Source organism: Pelophylax lessonae (genome assembly GCF_965119305.1).
Source record: "Pelophylax lessonae genome assembly, chromosome: 4".
NCBI lineage: Eukaryota > Metazoa > Chordata > Amphibia > Anura > Ranidae > Pelophylax > Pelophylax lessonae.
In genome coordinates, this window is record NC_138771.1 from 516,817,441 (window position 1) to 516,835,280 (window position 17,840).

General features: G+C 40.5%; 1 protein-coding gene across 1 annotated transcript in view; it reads right to left on the bottom strand.

Moving 5' to 3' along the window:
- Positions 1-235: 235 nt before the first annotated feature.
- Positions 236-17,840, bottom strand: part of CREB3L2 (cAMP responsive element binding protein 3 like 2) — a 114,374-nt gene continuing 96,769 nt past the window's right edge. The window contains exons 6-12 of the mRNA XM_082255072.1: positions 16,105-16,251; positions 13,482-13,540; positions 11,537-11,605; positions 9,056-9,155; positions 2,087-2,216; positions 1,306-1,516; positions 236-837 (exon numbers count right to left, since the gene is read on the bottom strand). Coding sequence (XP_082111198.1) covers positions 765-837; positions 1,306-1,516; positions 2,087-2,216; positions 9,056-9,155; positions 11,537-11,605; positions 13,482-13,540; positions 16,105-16,251 — 789 coding nt within the window. The 3' untranslated portion in view covers positions 236-764. The remainder of the gene's footprint in view (positions 838-1,305; positions 1,517-2,086; positions 2,217-9,055; positions 9,156-11,536; positions 11,606-13,481; positions 13,541-16,104; positions 16,252-17,840) is intronic.

Below are 17,840 nucleotides of genomic sequence, written 5' to 3' on the forward strand. Positions count from 1 at the left end.
AATTTAAAGTGTAGCTCTCCTAGCTCTCCTTTTTACTTTTTAAGGGGAGAAGGTTTGCACATTGGCTGGGATTGCATTTTGTGTAAAGGCTGTTATGCTGTCTGAAAACTTGTCTGAGACATGCTATCGTACCTCCAGTAGGCCCATCATTTACAATTTTTCATTTTTATGTTCTCCAGTCAATGCCTTAAAAAAAAAGTTTGGATTAAAAATAAAGTTTTTAGCTTGGAGTTTTCCCTTTAAAATTTAGGAATTCAGTTCTTTTGTTTCATCTATTCCCTTCTATGTCCCTTTTGTGATTGTTTCCTGGTCTTTATTTAAGGCAACATCATTATATAAATATATATCTTATTTCATATTCAAATCTTATAGTTAACTATCTGGCTTTGAAATATCCAGGTTGCCTCAGCTTGTCTTTTTTTCATTTTTGGAGGGGTAAACTGAACAGGCATGGAATATATAATTTATTAACATATAAATGTCTCTCTCCCGAGTCCTTTAAAAAAAAAAAAAAAGGACCACTGAAATGGTTCTGCTTTGAGAATTTGGCTGGAGGCATACAGAAGGTCCAGAGGTACCTTCCAAAGTCTTGCTTGCTACGATTGTAGATTATCCGCCAATGTCAAGTCTTGGGTCCCGAGCTATGTCACCCGTCAAGCGGGGTTTAGTCCAAAAAGGTCGGGTCTGTGTGGGAACTTGAGGGGTGGCTGTAATTGTTTGGGAAAAGGGGTTTGTGGAAAGAGAAGGTGGATAAGGATCATCCATTAGGAAGTAGCATTCACTCGCCTGTCGAGTTCTATTACTTTCGTCTCATTCTGTCCAAAATCCGAAGTATACCTGAAAGAAAGAAAGGAAGGATCATTCACTGAACCCTTTAAAGAGAACCCTTCTGTTGGACCAAGTTTTCATTCTGCAAATGCTAGTTACCTGGTAGAGACAAAATTCCAAATAGACAAAAATGGTCCAAACTGATGTACTGACTGATACAAATTAAACTTATTGACCTAAATGTATTGAGCTTTTAGCAAAACCTTGCACATCACTTTTACCATTCCTAAAGCTTCCACTCGCAAGGAGCTAAGATTCTGGTTTGACAGCCTGGCAATTGGCATTTTCAGAAGAAGGTCATCAATGGCAGCCGCCATATGGCAGCATTTGGCAGGTCCACTCCAGCTGTGGTAAACATAGCCAATTCTAGTGGGGCTTGGAAGAGGTCTATCTATGCCCCCTAAAACCTCTACATAAAAGGAAGTCTATCCATCCAGCTAGTATAAAGAGTCTGAAGGTGTACCCAGCAAGTCTCACCTGTGCCGTACTATTCCATCTCGGCTGTCATTGGACAGGGTGTATGATTTCTCCTGGGATCGGCTGATCTCCTCTATTGCTGCTTTGTGATGCGGAGAGATGATCTCTGCACTTCTGTCCCAGGCGTCATGTGAATCAACGGTCACTGCGGAGCTGTGCAATTCTTCCCAGCCATGATGCTCCTCGAAGATAAGGAGATTCCTAGAACGCACTAAGAAAACAAGAAGACCATCAGTAACCTGCACTGAAAGTACCTTGCCATGTTCCTACACAATAACCATTTCATGACCATCAATTCCTGGATGCCTAGACCAAAGTTTAGCAGCTTGGTTAGCTTGACTATAAGGCCAGTGTCAACGGGAGATTTAAAAAATTCTCTTGACTCTTATTTTTAAATATAAGCTGTCGATAGTTAAAAATGTTCTTTTAAATGCAATTTACACACAACATCTTATAATAATTTTTTAAAATACATTTTTATAGTGTTTACACCAGTTTAACAGCTGCAGCCTGCTGCCTACTGCTGCCAATTTGCTTCATTCTATGCAGGGCACAATGACAACTGAGTTTGAGGGTTTATTTTGAAGAACAAACCTATATGATTGCTATGACTTTCTGTGATAGTGATCACATTATTGGGAACCAGTGGTACAGTGGTTTGTAGTTATTAGTACAAACAGCACGGTAGTTACAGTACGGTATGATACTTACTTAGGACATCTTGCAAGGGAATGTTAGTTTAGGGATTGCAGATGGGAAGGGGTTATTAGGTCAGACATACCTATTGATGCTGCATATGATTCTGGTGCCGAATGTCTGCTTGGTTCCTGCACTGTCTTGGTGGCTGATGGGTAGGGGTCAAAGGTCTGTGTGAAGCTTCCAAATATGACTGCAAAGCACAAAACTACCACCTAGGGAACACAGAAAAAAAAAAGGCTTAAAACAAGTTGTATATAGTTTTCATCACACTTAGTTTGCAAGTCCCTAAACATTCCTAGGTGACATCACTAAAGCAGCCACTTTAAGAACCAAGCTATGCATACTCTAGTGACATCACCAAAGTAGCTGTTTTGAGACCTGGACCATTATCATACATTTAGCCCACCAATCCACTAGTAATAAGGTGTATGCCTGGGCAAAAAAAATGTGATTACATCTCTGTAATACATACACATTTCCCCACATTATGTCTCTTTAACCACTTGCCTACTGGGCACTTTTACCCCCCTTCCTGCCTAGTGCAATTTTCAGCATTCAGTGCTTTCACGCTTTGAATGACAATTGCATGGTCATGCAACACTGTATCCAGACAAAATTTTTATCTTTTTTTTCCACACAAATAGAGCTTTATTTTGCTCATATTTGATCACAATTGGGTTTTAATTTTTTGCTAAACAATTGAAAAAAGGCTGAAAATGTAAAAAAATTATTTCTTTCATAGTTTGTTTAAAAATTGAGCAAACGGGTAACTTTTCTACTTCACTGATGTGAGCTGAGGAGGCTGCACTGACGGGCACTGATAGGGTGCACTGATGGGGGCTTTTAAAAAACTTTGTTCAAATGAAGAGCATTATGTAGTCTGCCTTTGTATTTGCATCAGGTTCGCAGAGCAGTAAGAGGAGCTTGCAGAGTCGGATGCCAGGAGAGGAGACCGTAGAAGAAGATTGCAGGAGTGTCTATATATATATATATACAAAGCTGATTGATCTCATCTGTGAGGTGGGCAGGTTTTCCAGCCAGTGGTGATGTGCACTTTTTGGTGTCATTGATGATTGAAGAACACTGCGGTGAATCACCCTTTATATTGCATTTTATTTTTATTTTTTACACATGGACTTTGTTTTTTGGGGGGTAGTTCTATGTATTGTTGATTTAAAAGGACTTTGATTGAAGACACCAAATTTTTTATTATTTATTATATTTTTATTCTATTACTTTTTATATTGATTTTTGGTTGCACTGCACTGTAAGAATATTTATATGTTATTTGTAGTGTGGTTGAATCACTAGGAGTGTACAGCAGCAATTTTATATAATTAATGAGTATACTGAAATATTGACACAGTATTTGGATAGTGAAGGGTAGCACTGATTGTATCTCACATACTGATATACCTTAAAGTGACCCTTTAGTTTGCCCATGAAGGGACAAAAAAAAAGGAGGATCACTTAGCGCCCCCCCCCCCCCTCCCCCTCAGCACCATATATTCGCCTTTCCTTGTGCCTATGCTGCTGTGTTCTCACACTTGGGCTAGAGAAAGTCTTGTGTAACCTCCACAATTATGGAAAATAAGAGGCACTATGTGCTGTCATAGACCTAGAGAAGGTGAGTGAATCACATGTTAACCCTTAGGCATTGTTTAGAGGGAGGCATTCTCTACCATCCCTATGAAAAGCGATCCACAATGGAGTAGGGAGTGTCAGGTGATACAAAAGGTGATAACTGTGAGGAATGAGCTGATGGAGGAACTAAAAGTACAGTTGTTACATGAAGGCAGGATAGGCTTCTCTAAAAAAATATGGGATTTTTGACTTACAGTAAAATCCATTTCTCTCATGTTCATTGACAGACAGCTCCTGATTCTTCTTAACCATTGGGTAATACTGCCCCCTACAGGGGTAGGACACTAGGCAGGAAAAAGCTTGACTACACCTATGGGCAGTCCCAGGGGGTATACTCCCACTCTCAGCTATAGGCACTCAGTTTTTGTTACAAGCAGTGTCAGAAGAAAACCAACTCCACAGAGGGGTGGGTGCTGTGTCCATCAATGAACATCAGAGAAATGGATTTTACGGCAAGTAAAAATCCCATTTTCTCTTTCGTTCATTGACAGACACAGCTCCTGGATCTTCTTAACCATTGGGACATCCCAAAGCAGTGTTAAACATGAGAGGTGGGAAAAACATAAAAAAAAATTCCCAAGGCTAACCATCGCCAACCAGGTAACAGAGCTCTACCATAAACAACTGGAGCTCACCTGAAAAACAATACACCCTCAAAGAGGACCAGGTCCTCTAAACAGCAGCCTGCAAAACCTTGCAGCCAAAAGAAGCATCTGCAGACGCCAACACATTCACTTTATAAAAAATTTGTAAAAGTGTGGACCGACGACCAGGTGGCCGCCTTGCAAACCTGTGTCACTGATGCATGATAACAGAAAGATCAGGAGGCACTAGGCGCCCTAGAAGAGTGTGCCTTGACAGGCAAAAGAGGAACCTGACTCTTGATGGATTAGGCCTGAACCAGCGTCTTTCTGATCCATCTGGAAATGGTCACAGAGGAAGCAGACAACCCTTTGTGAGGTCCATCCGTGAGCACAGAGACAGTCTGACTTCCTGAAAGACTCCGTAGCTGTCAGGTACACCCTTATTGCCTGGACCACATCCAAGGCATGCAAGGCAATTTCCTTTGCATGTTTAGGCCTGGAACACAGGGAAGACAACACAATGTCTGCAGTTAAATGAAAGTCAGAGAACACCTTGGGGAAGAATGACGGACAGGGGCGAAGCACCACCTTATCCCTGTGAATCACCACAGGGTGAACGACAGGATAACGCCGCCAGTTCCAACACCCTGTGTGCAGAGGTGAAAGCCACCAAAAAAAAAAAAAAAAGGCCACCTTCTGGGACAGCAAAAGCAGGAAAAGCTGAATATTTTCAAAGAGAGGCTTCTGTAGAGCTGAAAGAACCACATTAAGATTCCAGGGCGGTAACGGAGCCTGCACTGAAGGAACCAAATGTCAGACACCCTGGGAGTGTGTGGCCAAAGGTCACTGTAATAAAAATACCAAAGCCAATACTTGGCACTTTATGGTACTCCAGGCCAATTGCTGTTCAACCCCCATTAAAGGAAGGTTAAGATCTGATCCACCGAGAAGGAGCAAGGATGAACCCCAAGAGACTCACACCACGCAATGTACGTCTTCCAAGTACAATGGTAGATCTTCCTAGAAATATATTTCCTAGCTTCACAGGAACAAACTAACAAAGATAGGAAAAAAATCCATTCAAAAAGAAAAAAACACCAGGACCAGAGATCCCAGGAAGGAACTAGGTCCTTACTCCTGACTAGACAGAAAAAAAAAAAAAAACTGAAGTCCTATAGCTGAGAGTGGGAGTATACCCCCTGGGACTGCCCATAGGAATAGTCAAGCTTTTTCCTGCCTAGTGTCCTACTACTGAAGGGGGCAGTATAACCCAATGGTTAAGAAGAATCAGAAGCTGTGTCCATCAAAGAACGAAGGAGAAAGAAAGAAGGATTTTAAGGGATCATCTAAAAGTGGACAGAGCCGGAAAAAGTCGGACAGATTGAGGTAGAGAGTTCCAGAAGATAGGAGAGGCTCTTCAGAATTCCTGGAGGTATACATGGGAGGAGGTGACTAGGGAGCAGGAATTTGTGGGAGGAATGAAGAAGACGAATTGGTTGATATTTTGAGACAAGGTTAGTGATGTAGCTGGGTGCAGAGTTGTAGATGGCTTTGTAAGTTGTTCAGTTGCTTGTGTTTTTCATTTCTTCCGATGGGTGAGCAGAAGCCAATAAAGGGATTGGCAGAGGGGGGTAGCAGACCCTGAACGGCATGTGCAAGACCCCCTCTGACTGCATGTTATCTATTAGATGGGTGATTGTGAGGTGGTAAAACTGTAGCTCAGCTGCCAGTTTTTACCACCCCCTATTGCCATCCATGTAAATGAGGCCTTACTGGGAAGTTCAAGGTACAGTATTTCCCATTGGCTTAAACAAGCAGAGGAAGAGCAAGGGAAAAGTGGTTGGTCCCCTGCTGGGAAGGGGTTGGTTAGTTGACCCTTTTACTTTTCCTTGGGTAAACAAAAGGAGCACATAAAGGAGCAACTTTAAGGGATACATCCATAGCCTGCAAACCTTTAATTTTCCAGACGCTGTGTCCGGATATAAAATGGTCACCGTCGCTTTGTGTTTACGAGAGGAGGACTTCACCAAGGACGTGTTCTAATTATGGTGCGACTAAGCACAATGAAACCATGACCTGGAAAGATCTAGTTTCGTTATATTTAGAAAGGTTTAGATTAATGGATAAGCAGTGTAATAGATGCCACAGGGAGAAAAGGAACGTAAATAGATCCTTTAAACAAAGCAAAGGTTAAAATGGCTCAGTTGTTCCATTCAGACTATTCTAGCTGCTCCCAAGAAGCTGAAACATACCCACAACTGTGAGCCAATCTGGCTGAAACACAACGATGGACAATTTAAGAAAACGCACGTGCGTGGCCCAAAAGTAACCAAGAAAAAAATCGAAAGCTGGAGTCTGCTTCCTACTGCTAGCACAGACACTTTAATCTAGTTTACAAAAATTAGCTTCTACACTGTAAAACCTGTAATCCAGGATATCCTAAGGAACCCAAATCAAAAATGGAATATATTGCAGCTTACTAGTCTTTAGATGATGTGCTGCAATAGTACATAAGAATAATGGTTTAACTTGCCAGAATTTCTTGCGACTTCCTGTGAGCTAAACTAATACAGAAATCTTTTCCAAGCTTCCTACTGTGAACTACAAGAAAGGTCTCCCTATGTAAAGGACATGCAGTGTGGAAGGCAGGATAGAAGTCCAAGGCAAGCAAAAATTGTCTCCCTCCATAGATACAGTGCAGGGAGTGAGAAATTGTCTCCCTCCATAGATACAGTGCAGGGAGTGAGCGTTGTCACCCTAGGACAGGAAGTGCTGGTCACGGGATCACCAGATGAAAATCATTGAAATAAAATGCAGTATATCTTACTGGAGCTGTACTGTTCTAATTTCACCTAATTAAAGGGATTGTAAAGCCTTGCTTTTTTTTCTATTAGGATAATAAACTTACCTGCCCTGTGTAATGGTTTTGCAAAGGGCAGCCTAGATCCTCTTCTTCTCGGGTCCCTGGCTGGAGCTCCTGGCCCCTCTGTCCTGATCAGTGCCCCCACAGCAAGCAGCTTTCTATGGGGGCTCCCGAGCCGAGCTGCAGCTATGTGTATCCATTCAGACACGGAGCTGTAGTTCAGGCCCCCCCCCCTCTCCTGATTGGCTCACTGAGTTTGATTGAGAGCAGTGGGAGCCAATGGTGCCATGCTGTGTCTCAGCCAATCAGAGAGAGAGTCCTGGATGGCTGAGGCATTCGTGGACATCGTTGGTTAGAGAGGGGGCTCAGGTAAGTATTAGGGGGGCTGAAGGTGGCTTCTACACACAGAAGGCTTTTTAGCTTAATGTATAGAATGCATTAAAATAAGAAAATAAACCTTCTGACTTTACAACCCCTTTAAGGCAAAAAATAGCAACATGTATTTCCCTACTGCCCTGTATTGGCTGTCAATAGAGGAAATGGCAACTGATTCTAGATTCATAATTTTACATTAGAAATAACACTTTATTCGGGTGGCTTCGTCTCAATTTTAATTCATTTTGTAACAGGGTTAATGGTTGCACAGTGTGCTAAATATCTATCTAAAGGAATCGTCATCCTATTTTTTATGCAGACAACACTGCATGCTTTTTCTGTGCAGAGAAGATTAAAGGTATCTCATTTTACATTTAAAAAAAAAAAAAAAAAAAAAAAAAGCCTCACAAAAATAAAAAGTTAGCTGCAAAAAATCCCCAAAAAACGCAGTGATACAAGGTGGGTAGAACAGAAGATAAACATCCCATGTCATGACTTATCTTAGCTAACTGCAGACTTATGGGAAGAGACATGATTTCAACTGCAGAGGGATGAGATTTTGTGAAATCCTGCTTACACATACAGTACTATTGTCTCGGCTGGAAAGAAAATTAAATTTTTTTTTTGGGGGGGGGGGGTTTAGAAACTTACACTGCCTGCAGATTGAATACCATGAAGTATGATAATCCTGATCACAATGGTAGAAACTTAACAGTACAAATCACAAAATGCTGGGTTCCAGCATGGTCCAACTTCCATCAGCAAACACCAAAATGGAAGACACAGCTTATTTTTTTACTTTGGATTCATGCAAGGCTGGATGTGTTTAATTATAAATGCCTATGAGAAATAAATCAGCCTGGAAAATGTTAAAGGCGTTGGCCTCACTCGAATTTTAAATAAAAAAAATGGACTATGAGTGTACCATCTGTCTTCTATTTCTATTTAGTATAGGGCTGCAAATAAATGTATCTAAACCCTAGAACAGGGATCTCCAAACTACGGCCCTCCAGCTGTGGCGGAACTACACATCCCATGAGGCATTGTAAATCTCTGACATTCACAGACATGACTAGGCATGATGGGAATTGTAGTTCCTGAACAACTGGAGGGCCATAGTTTGGAGACCCCCTGCCCTAGAACAATATATTAAAGCTTGCCAGTCCCTAAATGTGGTGGCAGCATTCGTTTTTCTTTTTAAGGCTAGGTTCACACTAGTATGCACTGCGGGAAACCCAGGATGTGTGCACATTTCCCGCACTGCATTTAAAAGGCACTTGTGATCTGTAGTGGATGTCAATATATATTGAACGGACATACTAAAACACTTTCATTAAAAGAGCAAAAAGGTGCAAATAAAAAAAAAGCTCATCATTACAGATTACATACTTTAAATGGATATTAAATATTAATATACTATTAAATTATAAACGTGTGGGAGCTCCACATGTGCCAATTTTTTAACAAAAGCAGATTTTTCCTTTAAGTGGAAATTAGTGACATCATGAAAATCAGGTGTTATGGAAAGAAGGCAGGGTGACTTTAGACTGGAATTCATACAATGGGTGTGAGAACTGATCCTCACCATAAGACAGGTGCCAGTTTGGGTGCTGGCTGCTTTGTATGAGCGGTTAACTTTGCCGGCTACCATGGCCTGGAGACGCTGCAGCTGCTGCAAGAGGGTCCTGAGGAAGAAAGAACATGGAGGAGGATTATAAGGCATGAGAAGTCTAAAAACAAGCTTTAGTTACCGAGGGGCTTATTGCTGTGCTCAGCAAAACAACTTATTTTCATATCATTGCAGTTCTTAATAATTAGCTGCTGTCTTTTCACATAAGTATTACTATTACATAGTTAGTCAGGTTGAAAAAAGACACAAGTCCATCTGGCTCAACCAAAAAAAACAACCAATAAAGAAAACCCAACCATACAATCCCATATAGACAATCCTAAACCCGCAGTTGATCCAGAGGAAGGTAAAAAAAACCCCAGCAAAGCATGATCCGATTTGTTACGGCAGGGGAAAAACATTCCTTCCTGATCAAGAGGCAATCGGATATTCCCTGGATCAATTTTACCTATAAATATTCGTACCCAGTTATATTATGTACACCAAGGAAGGAATCCAGGCCTTTGTTAAAGCAATCTAGTGAGCTGACTAGAAACACCTCTGGAGGGAGTCTATTCCACATTTTCACAGCTCTTATGGTGAAGAAACCTTTCCGTATTTGGAGACAAAATCTGTTTTCCTCTAGACGTAAAGTGTGTCCCCTTGTCCTCTGTGTTTACCTTAAAGTGAACAACTCAACACCAATAACTATATGGACCCCTTATGTATTTATAAATGTTGATCATATCCCCCCTTAATCTCCTCTTCTCAAGAGAGAATAAATTCAGTTTCTCTAATCTTTCCTCTTAGCTGAGCTCCTCCATGCCTCTTATCAGTTTGGTTGCCCTTCTCTGCACTTTCTCCAGTTCCCCGATATCCTTTTTGAGAACTGGTGCCCAAAACTGAACTGCATATTCCAGATGAGGTCTTACTAATCATTTGTATAGGGGCAAAATTATATCTCTTTCTCTGGAGTCCATGTCTCTGTTAGTACAAGAAAGGACTTTGCTTTCTTTGGAAACTGCAGCTTGGCATTGCATGCTATTATTAACGGTACTTGCGCACAGTACTGATGTTTGAACATTAGTATTCCTGGCCATAATTACTTTCGTTTATTTTATGCGCATTTGCGTATACACATGTACCCAAGTAAAATAAATTCTTTCTCTCAGAATGGAATTTTAAGCTCTTCAAATTAACAATTTACATGCCTACTTGCTTGTATATGCTCATACACACATAAAATACTGATAGGCAACTTTGATTTCTGTATTTTTTTTCTACTAATCTATGCACAGCACATGTTTCGCACATTGTTAAAAACAACAGGCTGCATTTGAATAAAGTAAAGAAAAAGTACTGAGTTTTAGGCAGCAGTGTGCAAAAGGGCTTTTACAGAATTAAATTATTGCCCAGCAGTTAGAGCAGTACACTACAAAATAAAGGGAGGCAGTACAGTTACAATTTCAGAGGGTTAGGAACACCCTGCTTGTGAAAGCTTACAATGTCGTTCTGATACTGAAGTGAAGTGTCCATAGATGGCAGAGTACAGACAAAGAGTGAAGAAAAATGGTGCAAAAGGTCCAAATTATGCCCAATAAAGCAGTGGCGTCACCAGTATACCAAAGTTGGGCAAAATGCAGGGAAAATTATTGCCACAAATTTGTATTAAATAATGCTCCTTGCATCACAACACAAATTTGTATCAATCCATGTCCCTACATATTGATGAATGGAACCGCAGCACACGTAATATGAGTTTCCACATGTTATTACAACCCATACATGTAATGGGTCTAAAGGACTTAAAATACAGTATGGCCATACATTGAACTTTTCTAGATCAAATAATATCTGCAACTTCGGGGTTGCCCCTCCCGGTTTTCATTAGCTTTTCCAAGCAAACCGCTGCCCATGTAGATACTCTCAGCTAAATGCACTCTTTAAAAAGCAATCTTTATTTAACAAGCCCTGAAATAAGTTTCAAAAACTACAACACAATATCTTCAGAACAACAAGAACTATAGTTTAGACACTAGGGGGCACCATTACACTATCATAAAAACCTTAGCTGTGCACAATGTATACACAGGGACCTATCTTTTCCAAAATACTGTGAACTATAAATGCATAAAGCTGCCCATACATTATACAATTTTCTTGTTCAATTCCCTTTACATTTACCTTTAACTATGTAGTGCAAGGGTCTGCCTGATTGCATACAAATTGAAAGTGTTTAGGTTGGACCTCATATTATATGGTTTTGATAAATCTAAAGAAAAATTGTATAAGAAAATTATGGCCAGCCTTACTCACGTTACACATTATACCATTCAATCTGAAATTCACTAACAGCATTTCAAAAGCAGTGCACATACCATGTTGGTAGTGCAGCAATAGGAACACAGAATTCTACCCTCGCAATATTTATTTGAGAAAAAGGAAGTGTTATCTTACCTGTTAGCAGTTTCTAGAACTTCCACTTTCTTACGCAAATCGCTGTTTTCTGAAGAACAATTCTCCACCCTAGGGACACAGCATAGAAATCAGTCAGGCCAAACCCAGGGGGAGATACATTACAGTTACTAGGTCCTAATGATGTCAGAAAGGTTAAAGTGATGCTAAAGTCTCGTTTTTCTTTCTTTAAAAATAACAAACATGTTATACTTTCCTGCTCTGTGTAGTGGTTTTGCACAGGGCAGCCCAGATCCTCCTCTTTTCCAGTCCCTCGCTAGCGCTCCTGGCCTCTCCCCCCTGTCGAGTACACCCACAGCAAGCAGCTTGCTATAGGGGCACTCAAGCCAAGCTGCAGTTCTGTGCCCTTTCAAACATGGAGCTTCGGTTCAGCCCCGCCCTCTCTCTCTCTCTACTCATTGGCTAACTGACTTTGTTTGACAGCAGTGGGAGCCAATGATGCTGCTGTTGTGTCTTAGCCAATCAGGAGTGAGAGTCCCGGACAGCCAAAGCACTTGTGCACATCACAGGATCGAGGTGGGGCTCAGGTTTGGGGGGCTGCTGCGCACAGAAGGTTTTTTATCCTAATGCATAGAATGCATTAAGATAAAAAAATGATCTGCCTTTACAGCCACTTTAAGTTTGTGTCCTGTCCCACACGGTGGTGTAGAAAGGTGAATCATGGACTATTAGTAAGAAAAAAAACACAAGTGAGGTGGATAAAGGAATCCTCCCCGCTGTGCTATTGTATTCTGATAGTGGGGACTCACCATCAGAATACAATGACAAGTGTGGTAGCAGACTGGCTGCAGCAGCTGATCGAATTAAAGTGTTCTAACAGTCTCATTCTCATCTGCCAATCCACTCCTGTTTAAGAGAGAGGGCAACACACACAGATTAGAGCTGCACGATTCTGGCCAAAATGAGAATCACGATTTTTTAGCTTGGAATAAAGATCACGATTCTCTCACGATTCTCTGTGTAACAAAAAAAATTGGGATAACTTTACTGTTACATTTTTTTTTTTTATTCATTAAAGTTTATTAATTGCGTTTGAAAGACTGCTGCGCAAATACAGTGTGACATAAAATATTACAACAATCGCCATTTTATTCTGTAGGGTCTCTGCTAAAAAAATATATAAAATGTTTGGGGGTTCTAAGTACTTTTCTAGCAAAAAAAAAAATGATTTTAAACTTGCAAGCAACAAGTGTCATAAAAAGGTCTAGTCTTTAAGAGGTTAAACTTCCTTTCTCCCTGGCAGAGGGAAGGAAAAGATACAATGTAATAATTTTTGTTTATAGTTACTGGGAGACTGCTGATAGGCGTTTGTGGGAGGAAAGATACAATGTAATCATTTTGTTTATAGTTACTGGGAGTTTTCCACAGCTGTTTTCTCTGCTCCCTCAGCTATGCAAAGAATCGAGAATATGTCAGGTTTAGATCGTCAGGGGGGGTGAATCGAGATCGCGATTTTCATACGATTAATCGTGCAGCTCTAACACAGATGGAAATTAAGATGGTCACTGCTGAACCCGTTTAATGGTACATAGATGACAACACTGCCTCTGCTGCACTGAAATCCAAATCAGTGCTGTCAGCCCTGGTTAAGTTCTCCCTGCTAGACTACAGAACACTCCCTTTATGTTATGGAGGTGAGGGGAGAGATGTTCTGTAGTTTAGCATGGACTAACAATGTTGCTTGGAATTTCAGTGTAGCAGAGGCACTGTGTTATTAGCTCACTATAGGATACCTATAAGAAGGACCTCACTGGATTTCAACAGGTATTTTTCTTTACTTGCAGCATTTTAAAATGAGACAAACTTTGGAGAAATGTGTTGGTATTGCAGAAATGCACTAAATAGTGTTTATTTGTTTTAATTTTTCCCACATGCAAACTTTATAAGCTTGATATAGTAAAAATCACTAACTAATCAAACCAGTTACCTCTTTTCCAAGCTGTCCATGTATTCTTTTTTCTTTCTTCGACTTTCCTGGGCTGAGATCTGCAGAGATAAACATATGTTAGGGTATTTGACTAGCAGTAATATTAGATGAAGACTTTTCAATAAATACAAAATGACTTCCTTGATATTCTTAAACAATTCTAGTAAACCCAAAAACCTGTAAATGGAATTGAGAGGTTTAATTTCTCGGATACTTTTCTGGTGAAGTTTAACCATAGTGAAACCCAATGACCTTTCCAAACGCCAATTTCAGCTTCAAACTTTTTTTCACAGCCACTAAAAAAACCATAGCTAGAGCTTGGCTGTTGAATTCCCTCTCCCTGGCGGCAGTACAACCCAAGATCCATTGGATGCTCATCAACGACAAACTCACTGATACAATGCGTAACTTTCACAATACCTGGGACCCGTGGATTTCATACTTAAGGCCACTGGACTTTGACCGCCACTTACTAGACTTATGAGTAATGGACTCGCCTATACATCATGGAGTTATGGTTCTCATACCCCCTGCAATGAATGCTCCTCTCCAGAATCCCAACCCTTCTCTGTTCCTCTTCTTCTTCACTTCTATTCACTACTTCAGTATATCCTCTAGGACCCTCAGATGAAGCTCCGTTAGAGCCCAGAGATGCCACATTACTTTCTTCCTAGTATGCTGAAATTTCCTAAGCACATGGAACTCAATTACTTTGTATGGCTAAGAAAAACGGTATTTATATGGCCTTTCTTTAAAAATGTATGCAGGGAATATCAGATAGATGGATAGGTAAGATTGTGAGTTTGAGTTGCCTTTCCACATACTTTATAGCTTTACAGAGGATGTAAACCCTCTCATATATCCACTGAAGTGAATAGCCTCAGGTGATACACAAAGATTAAACAAATCCTCCTACATAAAAGTTTTACTTGTGTATCTGCAGTCTTCTCTTCCCTACACCCATTCAAAAGTGCACAATTGTGATAAAATTCTTCTGCATCTGTCAGTATCACAGAGGAGGTGGAGAGTTGCTGTTAGTGTGTGAGAGCTAATTGGAGGAAAGAGACACCCCCTTCACGGGGGGGGGGGGGGGGGGGTTACAGGAAAAAAGGAAGGATACAGATCTGTGTTCTTAATAGACATGCTTTGTGCTGAGCGCTCCTCCCTGTCACAAATTTATCTCATGTGTCGAGAAAAGAAGCACCAAACAACGAAAACAACACTTTGAGCTTTGGAGATAGACAAGTAAACACTACAGATATACTGTATGTGCTTAGTTCAGATTTCATGACTGAGGTTTACCACCACTTTAAGATTGCAATGGGGTTTAAAGCATATCCAAGCCAAAAAATAAATAAATACAATTTGATATATTGCAGGTTACCAGCCCTAAGATGGTAAAAATGTAAAAAGATAATATATAAAAAAAGTTACACAAAAAAAGCACCAAATAAAATAAACCACCAAGTATAGCTCATTGGTTGCAACAAGCAACATTTGATGATTTGCCAGAGGCACATTACTTAAAAGTGGAAGAAGTCCGAGCTAATAAGCTTAAACCTGCTCCCACCCCATTCTTATACAAACTATCGTGTGAAGGAAAGATGCCTATACTTACCTAATCTGAGGGAGGTCCGGTCTGGTCACGTGATCAGCAACCAGTGCCGACTTCAGGGGAGAGGAGGGACAGCAGACAATGGATGCCCTATAAGTCTATGGGTCTATGTCTATGGGTGACGTCCCCACCGAGGCACTGCAGCCATTGTCACTGCTCTCTCCTGAAGCCAGGTGCTGGGAAGATCATGTGACAAGACTAGAGCACCCTTAAGCCCTGTACACACAATCAAAATATCGTACAAAAAATACCGCTTTCACAGCAATTGTACGCTAATCTGATCGTTGGTACACAGCTTTCATCCAAAATTTTCCAAAGGGACAAACAGGAACATTTTTCTCGTCCGAAATTTAGTTTAATCAGTATAGTTTTCTTCCAAAAATACAATACAAATACATTAAATGACTTCCGAATTTGTATTCTGTCATACAAGAATTTGTGTACTTTAGTAACCTATTCCTTTTGGAGACCAGCATCCAAAAAAAAAAAAAAAAATTGTCGATCATTTGTCCGATAATCTCATTGTGTGTACTAGGCTTTAGATATGGTAAGTATACACCTCTTACATTTGCAGGATAGATAGTAGAGGGCTTAGAATGGGGGAGGGGGGGTGATGGTGGGAGTAAGTTTAGGCTTAGATAGTATTAGGGATGAATATTTTTTTTTAATAAAAAAAAAAAAAAAAAAGAGGGAAAAAAGAAGAAGAAAAAGAAGAAGAGGAACACAAAACATTTATGGACAAATGGAAAGCTCACATAGCCATAAGCAGTAAAGCATACTGAATTATCAGGGTGCTAACATAATTAACGAGGCAGGTATGTAGCAAACAAAAAAAAAAACTGAAGCCATGAGACCAAAAGAGAAAACCCATTGACTATCACAAATGAGCAGATACTACCAAAACACATAGGCTTAGATAGTATTAGCCGGGACTTCTACTTTAACAGCCTGCTCAGGCAAAAGAAAACACATTCGTTAATAAATGCGAATTACAAAGACTTCACTGACCTTGTTCTTAATCTTCCGGCGGATTTTCTTTAGAGCTTTTTCTTCAGCCTTAGTGAGGGGCAATTTGGTGGGGATGGGGTATCCCTCCGCTATCAGGGTCCTCTTTTCTTCCTCGGTGAGCATCAAGGGCCCTGTTCCTTGAAGCTTCTGCAGAGAATTAGAAAAAAACGTATTAGAAGGAAATAAATAACAAAATTATTACAGAGTTCTGTGCTGCTATACATTTATTCTATTGCAATGAATGAGGTTTGCGAAAGACCCATGGAGAGATCCCTCAAGATGATTCTTTTTATTTATTAAGATGGAGGAAACTTTGAGAAAATGGATCGCAGTATGTGTTAGGAAGATGTCTTTATGGACACCACCATTGAGAAAGGTAATTCATGCACAAGACACAGTTAAAATGTGATTTTTGCCCAGAGCTGGGCTTTAAGATCCTATAAATATGAGATTAGCCCTTATTTAATACCACATCAATGACTAGGACAGCCAGGGAACTAGCATTTTTAAAAAGAAATTGCAACCGATCTACATCCCTCAGTACAGGATTTATTTATCTCTCTCGACCAGGGGTATTTTGTATCTCCGTGACTGGAGTGACTATGCAAAACTCAAAGTTTTTTTTTTTTAGGCTTGGATAAAATATGGAGGAGTTAAAACCCCTAATAAATTATTTTTGTGGTCTGTGTCTTTTCAAGGAGATTTTCCCTTAATTTTCTGTCTAAGAGACAGAAAAAAAGAAGAAATCTCCAAAAGTGAAACTCTAAATACATTGTAGGATTTTTTTCTTGCCTCTTGCTCGAATGGCAACTTAAAGCGGTAGTAAACTGTATCAGTTTAAGCCATAATGTGCTAGTATGCATCGCATACTAGCACATTATGACAGACTTACCTCAAATGAAGTCCTCTAGTGGCGTGCTCTCACCGCTGAATTCACCTGGTCTTCTTTCCGGGTTCGTGGGCTAAGGTGATATGAATGGCCAAGCCGGCGATGACGTCACTCCCACGCAAGCAAGTGGGAGTCACTGTTAATGGCACAGTTCTGAAGGAATGGCACGGGTATGCCATTCCTTCAGAGCATGTGTCGGGGATGTCACTGCCTGCATGTAAAGTAAGTATCTCCTAAATGGTACATGTTTAGGAGACATTTACTGTACCTATGGGTAAGTCTTATTATAGGTTAACCTATAGGTAAAATTCATGCACTGGAATTTACTACTACATCAAAAATGTATGCATTTCACCCCACCTCTGTCTCTGTGGAAATGGTGGCCAGGACAAATAGAGAAGGTGAATCTTTCCCCAGCGGGCACGCAACAAAACTTTATATAGGATCTAACCCTTCTTCACTCTATCCTAAACCAGATGGGAGCAAATGTTTAGGCCAGCCCCATCATTGTGGCGGTTAGAAAAAGTCTAGTCGCTGCTGCATATTCAGGTGCCCACTTCAGCACATTTTTCTGCAGGCACTTGAGCGCGTACTTCTACTGTATATTATAAATCTACAAAAATGGGCAGCATAAATGTATACCCTGGTATGAAGTCCAGTCGCAGCTGCATATTCAGGTGCCCACTTCAGCACGTTTTTCTGCAGGCACTTGAGCATGTACTTCAACTGTATATTATAAATCTACAAAAATGGGCAGCATAAATGTATACCCTGGTATGGGTAAGTGCTACACATGAGGGCATGGATTTAATACACTTTGATCATTAATGGGTTAAAGTGAGGTGAT